The 8,688-nt window shown below is 43.7% G+C and overlaps 1 protein-coding gene across 1 annotated transcript in view; it reads right to left on the bottom strand.

Moving 5' to 3' along the window:
• The window catches only part of cpap (centrosome assembly and centriole elongation protein), a 12,623-nt gene extending 3,935 nt beyond the window's left edge, over window positions 1–8,688 (bottom strand). Inside the window, exons 1-16 of the mRNA XM_005745331.1 lie at window positions 8,587–8,688; window positions 7,693–8,117; window positions 6,643–6,769; window positions 6,312–6,524; window positions 5,648–5,792; window positions 5,450–5,555; window positions 4,475–5,239; window positions 3,331–4,159; window positions 2,958–3,090; window positions 2,575–2,740; window positions 2,216–2,347; window positions 1,958–2,080; window positions 1,611–1,710; window positions 900–1,042; window positions 554–643; window positions 108–248 (exon numbers count right to left, since the gene is read on the bottom strand). Coding sequence (XP_005745388.1) covers window positions 108–248; window positions 554–643; window positions 900–1,042; window positions 1,611–1,710; window positions 1,958–2,080; window positions 2,216–2,347; window positions 2,575–2,740; window positions 2,958–3,090; window positions 3,331–4,159; window positions 4,475–5,239; window positions 5,450–5,555; window positions 5,648–5,792; window positions 6,312–6,524; window positions 6,643–6,769; window positions 7,693–8,076 — 3,597 coding nt within the window. The 5' untranslated portion in view covers window positions 8,077–8,117; window positions 8,587–8,688. The remainder of the gene's footprint in view (window positions 1–107; window positions 249–553; window positions 644–899; window positions 1,043–1,610; window positions 1,711–1,957; window positions 2,081–2,215; window positions 2,348–2,574; window positions 2,741–2,957; window positions 3,091–3,330; window positions 4,160–4,474; window positions 5,240–5,449; window positions 5,556–5,647; window positions 5,793–6,311; window positions 6,525–6,642; window positions 6,770–7,692; window positions 8,118–8,586) is intronic.

Genomic DNA, 8,688 nt, shown 5'->3' with positions numbered 1-8,688 from the left:
TAGGAGGAAACAGTCCAACATTTCTCCTCACACACAGCACATGTCCAGGAGACCAGCGTACATGTATTTACTGAAAATATGAGTATAAAGCAACGCAAGCATCTCACCACTCTTTGGTCGGCCGTGACTTGTTTAGTATCTCCGTTGAAGAAGATGACCTTGACCGTCAGTCCGTCTGCTGAAACCTCCTTCCTGGTCCCGTTGGGGTAAACTATGAGACGATCACCGCTGACCAAAACCTTCTCTAACTGGAAACATCAGGACAGCTCCATCAACAGCCTCTACTGAATATCAACAATAAAAGCTAATGCTAATGTAAGTTTGAGGTTATTCCACAATGACTCAATTACTCACACTTGGTAGTGCAACCTTCCTGTTTAAATAACTCACTGTTGAAAGCAGGGCCAAACTCAGCTGTATGTAACTGCTGCTACCACGATTATAAAGCAGACGCACTTCTTTAGAAAGCAAAATCAATTCTTCAGCACATCTCTTGTCTGGTGGCTCACATTAGTATTTAATATCAGGATGATTGTACATCTTATTTTCTCACCTTGCCATCAGGATGTGTGATAACCTCCCTGGTTGATTCGGTCTCTTCAGCCTTACTTAGCTCAAGTTCATTTGTCGGAGAATCAGTGTTCTGCAATACGAAGATTTTAAACATGAGGTCTGTGACAGAGCAGCACATACAGACAGGCTTGTTTTGTTTTTTTTAAACAAGACTTTAATTGTTCTGTCCCTGATGCAGAATCAGACTAATAAACATCTGACCTTTCAAATGTATCTTAAATTTGTGCCATAAATGTTGCCTCTTCTTCTATCTGGATGTCAGTAGGTGTTTTGCATCATTTACAGGAAACACTGCAGTGTGTGTATGACACTGATGATGCTCTTACTGGAGAGCAGTTGTATAAGTGTTCTTGGTTTGGTGAGTTCTCCTGGCTCCCGGCAGGTGCTGACCTCTCCTCTGACTTCCTGCTGGCTACGGAGGTGGAAGAGGAGCCTGGCCCTGCTGGCTTCCTCAGGCTGCTCTTTATTCCTGCAGAGAATAAAAATATGGACAACAAAGACTCGACCATTCGTGCTTTTCAAGGTGTTTATGAGAATCATTAATGATGATCATTGACAGAAACTCTGAGCCAATCCCAGGCTTTTTTGGATGATTAAAATCTATTAATATTGGAAAATTAGCTATTTACAAACCCAGCAGACACAAACATCAATGATTTGGAGTCTATTTGTGTCCACCTGGCAAATTTAGGTCTAATCACGCTATTAATCCTGTTCTAGTCTCAACTTGAAACAGACATAAAATCTCTCAATGTACACATGCCAAATACTCCAATATGTCCACTGGGTCTGTAGGCCTGCTCTAGCTCAAACTGACATTATAAAAGCTAATAGAGTTAACCACACTACTTATGCTGAGCTGAAAGATGGAAAAAAAAGGTGAGGTTTGTTTGTTTTTTGGCTCAGAGTTGCTAAAGATGACTTATCGCCAGACAACCTCAGCTTCCAAAGTTTTTCTTGAAATGGCTTTGGACACTTATTTGTACAGTTATTTTGAAAGATTAAAAAAACCCTTCCATGGAAACTCTTGACTGTACCTGCAGCACCCTGACTGCCGTCTCTGGAGTTCCCTCTAGTGGCTGGAGCAGAGCTGACATGTGGAGGGCTGCTGTCACTCCCTCTGGAGTCGAGAGGACTCTGGAAACAAAGTGTGATTTTGCAGTTACTCAGCAATGTCGAAATAGGAGTAGAATAATTAGAGTTCCTGCACAGCTAAAGCTCTGAAGACTGCCAAAGCACTGATGATAGTAAAAAAACAAAATGAAGTGTTGTGGGGCTATAACTTCTCCCATGTTTTCCTCTGCATGTTGATATAAGGTATTTAGTTCAGAACACGGGGTCATCATTTTTAGATAACAATAACAGACTTTATAAATGAGCTTACAGCAAATTTAACTCCTTTGGTCACAGGTGGCGTATTGTTCTCAAACATTCTGGGACTTTCCTTCTCAGCAGCCGCAGGGTTTTTCTTCCAGGCACTCAGACGGAGCTTCTCTAGCACGTGGATCTTCAATTCAAAGACAAACAGGAAGACGCAGGGTTCAGTTTTCAGCCTTCACCCACTCTTTACAATCCAGAGTGAGGGTGCATTTTAAAGCTACGCGTGTGTAACCAGAGAAAACGTTAGGGGGGGGTCAGGCACCTCATCACGCAGTGAACTGTTCTCTTGTCTGAGGGAGTCGATCTGTTGGCGCAGGCGGCTTTGTGTGGAGGACCAGCGACTCTCCCTTCTCTTCAGCTCCTCCTGCAGGGAGCTCAGCTGCTGCTTCAACTCCTGATGTGAGAAGCAAAGGAGAATAAAGGCAGACACATAAATATCTTCTTCTCAAAACCTTTTTTTAAGCATTAATACCATCACCAAACAATAAGATTTGATATCCTTTATTTAATTATGTTTGAATTTAATTGCTCCACAGTCATGTTTTGATTACTCCTGTATTGCTTTTTTACACATTGAGCACATATTCATGTGGTTATTTTGCGCGTCATGTCCACGCTCACCTGGATCTCTTCTCGTTCCTTCTTATCAGGAATAGCTCTGGCCGCTGACACGTGCTTCTCAAACAATTTGCGCTCCTTCTGCAGCTTCCTCGTCTCCTCTTTCTTGTACTCCTCAAACTTGGCCATCTCCTCTGCTCTCATCTGCTCAAACTCCAAACGCTCTGACCTGCAGCACAAACAGCAAAGTACAAACGTGCATTACACGAGGAAGGAGAGGAATAACACATTTTATGAAATTATTTCTCCCAAAAGAAAACAGAGCTGGATTTAACACTGAAGAGGTTACTTCCAAATACCAGATGCAGTGTCTTTATATTTTTATTAAGTTTTTACACTTGCATACACTCCTTACTGAATTGCTTATGCAAAGAAGACCATATCACCTGAGAGTTTCCTGTTTTTTCTCGTTCTCCTGTCTGAGTTTGGTGAGCGCAACGTTCTCCTTCCTAAATCTCTCAATCTCAATCTCCAGCTCAGCCAGTCTCTCCCTGAGCTGTCTCGACTGGACCTGCTGGCCTGAGGGTAACAACATGCATACACAACTGATAAATAATAAAACCACACACTGAGGAATGTGTGGTTTTTAACTGGCTTTACTATCAATTTTTCATTTAATAAACACATGAACTCATGTAGCTGCAGGGTTATAACACAAAATCAGAGTTGCTGATATTTTGTACTGTAATAAGTTTATTAACATTCAATCAACATTAATTCTACTAATGCAATAATAAACAAAGAAAGTATTTGTCTAACCTGTGTCCTCCTCTGGCTTTTTGGACTCAACAGAAGCAGCTGGAGGAAGAGGGAGTGGTGCACTCTGGGCTTTTGGCTTCAGGGAGGGGAATAACTTTGTCATGAGCTGGGAGGCCGGAGGATGATCAGGCTCCAGACTGACTGAACCGATACCTGTGGCCTTCCCCAGCTCCACACCTTTGCTCACAGCCACTTTCCTCAACAAAGTTTTCTGTGGGGGAGAAATTTCTCTGGCTGTCGGCTTGGAAATCGGACTGAGCTCTTTGCTTTCATCGGCTGTGCCGATGGCAGTGTCCTCCAGGTCGTTCCATGTGTCGTCGTCATCAAACACGACTCTCCCCTGCTCGCCGTCTTTGCCCTCTATCAGAGTGGAGTCCTCGCTATTGCTGTGGACACTCTTACTCTCCACATCATTCTCTTCAGCCACATCTGAAGATGAGTCCCTGAAACTATCCTCATCTTCATACGACCGCTTGTCATATGGTGGGTTAATAGGTGCAGGGAAGCAGAGAGAACTTTTGACCACTTTGTCATCTCCACATTCAGAGCGGCTGCAGGGTGTCGTGTCAGAGATGTCATGTTTGTCCTCTCTCTCAATGCCCTGTGTCTCCTTAATGCTCTCTTTGTTCTCTAGTATATCATTTCTTGTCTTTACAAATGCTTCTGAGTTCAAAGAGTTGCTTTCACATGCTAAGCCACCTGTGTTCCCAACGCTATTGCACCTCTGAAATGCACCTTTAGGAGGTGATTTAATGGGAGTTGAAGAGAGGCGTCGCTGGTGGAGCCCCTTTACAGTCTGCAGCTGTCGTTGTTGATCCATCTGAAGAACCTGCAAGCAATGAGCAGAGTATTCGTTTTTTGGGGAGAGAGGGGTTATTGTCTACATAACACACGGCTAACAGTAAAGTCCTGGAGAAAGGCAACCCAATCTGGTAATTTCTTTAGAAATTCAATAGTGGATTTTAACCACTTAAAGGCAGCAGAAATACTGAATCCCAACAACCAGAAACAACACAAACAAGGAAACAGATGCTATCAACACAAACAACTGTGTGACAAAAAATTGTACCACTAGGCATCCAAACTTCTGAGCATTTGAAGTGCTGAATTAAAGCGTGATGAGTTTGAGAGTGAAATAGAGCACCTTCATGACAAAGGAGGAGTTAGATGAGAAGGACAGCTCTTCAGCCGCTTGCTCCAGCAGCTCAAACTCTCCCAGCTCCATGCTCTCCAGCTGTCGGTCACACTCCCATCGTTGGAGCTTCTTCTGAAAAGACAACTCAAAGGAATCCTGTATAACTGGGTCTCCTCCTTTAGAAACCCCTCCTGCTTCTGCTGATTCCACTTTTGAACCACAGCTTTTTTCTTTTTTTTTTTCAGGGCGGGAAGTTAGGACAGGCAGGGACGCCTGTCCTAACTTCCCGCCCTGTTTGGTTGTAGGACATGGCTGAATGTTGAGACACGGGACTTTCACGGCCTGAACCGGCAGAACTTTCCCCAACTGATGTTTGGCTGGTCTGCCACCTGGATCAGTTTGGACAGACTCTGGTCCTGTTGTGTTCTGTCTCTGATGACTACCTAAAACCTTTGTCCGTGCTACTTTAGTCACTGCTCGCGTATCGTGAGGAGGTGAACTGAGTCCCTTCAACCGGTTCTCCTTGTTGAGTGTAGCAGTTTTACGCTGGACAGGAAGCCGTGGGGCACTGTTTGCGGCTCCTTTCTGAATATATGCGGGCTCCGAGTTGCTGCGAGAGATTACTCTGGCTTGAGGCGGTGGTGGTCTGGAGTCCTTTACATCCGTTTTTTGGAACATAGCTTTCCGATTATTTGTAAATCTCGAAAGGCCCTCTCCTCGCTTCAAAAAGGCTCTCTTAGGAAGGGCTTGCGCAGCGTTGGCTCCATCTTGACTCTGTTCAAGGAATAGGACAAGATTTGAATTCAATGTAAATTGGAATCTTTTAGTTTTTCCAGTTAAATAGAGTATTTTATTGCAAAATACAGACAGGCTCCATTTGTGCAGACATTACATTCCTATATCAGGTTGTCACCTGCAGAATGCAAAACTCAAATGAATGGTTCATTATTGATACTTTTCAGCACTCGTGACACATCCTCTGACCTGTTGTTGCTGGGCAGACTTTAGCCTCTGCTCCTCCAGCTTCAGCTGCTCCTCCAGCAGCTCTTCAAATGTCTGCTTTTGACCACCAATACCTGGCCTTATAGGTCTGAGGAGGCAAACAAAACCCTACTCAAACACTGATCTGTCGAGACAGTCTGATGTTAATACTACATAAATACAAGACTATGTAATATTTACCTGTCATGAAAGATTTTGTCTTCTGTTCTGCTGTCATCTTCAGTCCTTGCCACAGCATTATGTTGCATCAACATGTCGTCTTCCTCAGAAAAACAGCTCGCATTGACACTGTGCTCCTCCTCATCCTCTCTGGAGTCCAGTGAACCTAAAAAAACAAAGCGGTTAACCATGAAAACATGTGGACCATGTGAGGAAAGACAGGGCAGTTCTATAGAAAACAAATACCAAGAAACTGTGCAAGTGTCTTACTCTAAACCAGGGATGTCAAACTTGTTTTACATCATAGGAGACATACAGCCCGCTTTGATCTTAAGTAAACTGAAAGAGTGAAACTATATGACAGATATTTAAAATTAGAGAAAATATTTTGGAAATTTATAGCCCAGACTATCCTGTAGTAATAAAATATCATGTCTAATTTATTCTTTACTGTGGACCACCTGCAAAAAAAAAAGAAAAGAAAACGCATTTCTATGGTAGATAGTGTCATTTAATTGTTTATCTATTAGTTACCAACTTTTGTGGTGGTGGTAACTTTCTATGTACTCCTTCACATTTCACACATGTGACGCTGTGCAGTGGGCCGGTTTGGAGTCTTTGGTCAGTCGATTCTGGACCCTGGGCCTTACATTTGAAACTTACATTTAAAATAAATATATCTTACCCTCTTCCTCATGGTCACCCTCCTCAGATGCTTGACCTTTGGGTAGCTGCTCGTGTCTGACAACTAGTGAAAGTTGCTGTTCTGGTTGACGGCCGATCGTAGAGCCCTGTGGGACTCTACGGTGATTTGTATCAGGACTGTATGAGCGCTGTGTGTAACATGACCTGTGGAGCGTGTCCTCAACCCACTCTGCTCCGGACATTTCTGAACTCTCTGTAAGATGGGTTATCATCACTTCAGTTTATAAAGCAGGATAAATACATGCACACCACATTCACCCTGAATGCAAAATGATCACTTTGCAGTTGTTCATGTAATTTCACTCTCTGACCTCCTGTGCAGTGCTCGGATCCATTCAGAGTTCCCAGTAACTTCTGCTGCTCTTCCTGGAGATGAAGCAGCTCCTCCAGCTGATGAGCTTTTAGCTGCTCCTGCATGTGCTGCTGCCATTTCTTTAACTGCACATACATATTACATTCAATTCTAATTAGATATGGTGTAGCTAATATATATGGTATATATGGTAAATGGCCTGTATTTGTATAGCGCTTTACTTGGTCCCTATGGACCCCAAAGCGCTTTACACTACATTCAGTCATCCACCCATTCACACACATTGTAGCCACAGCCGCCCTGGGGCGCACTGACAGAGGCGAGGCTGCCGAACACTGGCACCACCGGGCCCTCTGTCCACCACCAGTAGGCAACGGGTGAAGTGTCTTGCCCAAGGACACAACGACCGAGACTGTTGGAGCCGGGGCTCGAACCGCCAACCTTCTGATTACCAGACGAACTGCCAACTCGATCGCCACAATATATGGTATCTGTGTTTTTCCAGATGGTTTAAGCTACATTTAACATAGATGTTTCTGAGTAGTTTCAGCTCAGTGTCAATTCACATGCGCTGCACATACTGCCAGCTGACATATAGTCTAAGTGTTTAATTGCATCTGTGTCCCAGCCAACATAATTGCCTTAGGGAAAATTCTATTAATAGCAGAGAAACGTAAAGGAGTGTGTGTGATGGAGGTGCATTAAGTATACAGGAAGCAGTGATGTAATCAACAATGAAGTCCACGCAGGGCCCAAAATTTGCATATATTAGGAGATCTGTGGGATTAAAGTGTCCAAATGTTTTTACATTATTAATAAATGAATTACAGGTTCATTTTTTTCTGCTTTGTCTCACCCCTGTATCAGTAAACCAGTAAAACTAAAGATCCTCCCAGTATCTGTGTCATTTATGTTAGGTATTGAAAGTCCATCTCCTCAGATGCACAGTAGCAGGGCTAGTCACATATGCCAAATTTTATACTTTTAACAACTTGATTGTCTCAAGTTACAGGACAAAACAGCTTCTGAAAAGCACCGATGTCCTTACCTGTTCAAGCTTCATCATAAGGGGCAGATCCTGTGATTTGCTTGCCATCTCGTCCAAAGTGTCCAGCTGTCCATCTGCAATTCTCGTTGGAACAGAGTTTAGACCGTTCACCGGCCTGTCAGACTCAGTCATCTCTCCTCCTGCTGCCCGTCTAAATGCATCCACACCCAGGCAGCTGCTGTCTGTAGAAGCGGGCAACGGGGCAAAATCGGAAGCGAAGGAATCGTCTGGCAACATGGGCGAAGATCCCACGGCAGAGGTGTGGCCCAAGGGTCCAGCCAAATCCGGAGAGGGACTGAGGATCACTCCGGCTCTGGTGCTACTTGGCATCCACCGGGCCAAGAAGTCTGCCTGGGAGTACTGAAGGCCAGCTGGAGATGACATGATGGCCGCGATGTGGCAGGCAGGATAGTCTAATCCGGGATCTAAGCGAAAGATTATGGTGACAGGTTAAGAGTTAATCACGCCACAAATAAACACCATCCAACATCCTATAGCTGACGCCCAGGTCCAATAAAACCATATATAGAGACGTTATATAAAAAAAGACATTTCCTTTTTAATACGAGATTGGTTTCCGTTCTGGTTGCTACATAGAAGCCGTATAGTCAGTTCCAGATATTTGGTTACGAACAATCATCTTAACACTGTCTATTAAAAAAACATAGGAGAGAATGGTGGCATTTATGACATGTGGCTCACGTGGAATGTGGAAGTGCTCTTTTCATTTTTGTCAAATGTCGCTTTATTTAAAAGGCTTGGCTTCCTCGTCCACACTCTCCCGTTATTAGCAGGATGAATTTTATTTATTTCATAAAATGTTGCACATAAGATGTTGCACCGTAGTGACGACACTACAACATTACCAAGCATCACAAAACACATCGACATTACCTGTTACTCAGGAGAAAAGCAGGTTTACTGTGATGAAATCGGGCCTTATACAAAGGCAACAAACAAAAAATTCGAAGCCTGCCGCCATATCAAAACAAAGCC

Source organism: Pundamilia nyererei, unplaced genomic scaffold (genome assembly GCF_000239375.1).
Source record: "Pundamilia nyererei isolate P.nyererei 1_Seehausen unplaced genomic scaffold, PunNye1.0 scaffold00157, whole genome shotgun sequence".
In the NCBI taxonomy this organism is placed as follows: domain Eukaryota; kingdom Metazoa; phylum Chordata; class Actinopteri; order Cichliformes; family Cichlidae; genus Pundamilia; species Pundamilia nyererei.
Note: the sequence above shows the minus strand (reverse complement) of the source record. Positions and strands in the feature narration are given on the sequence as shown.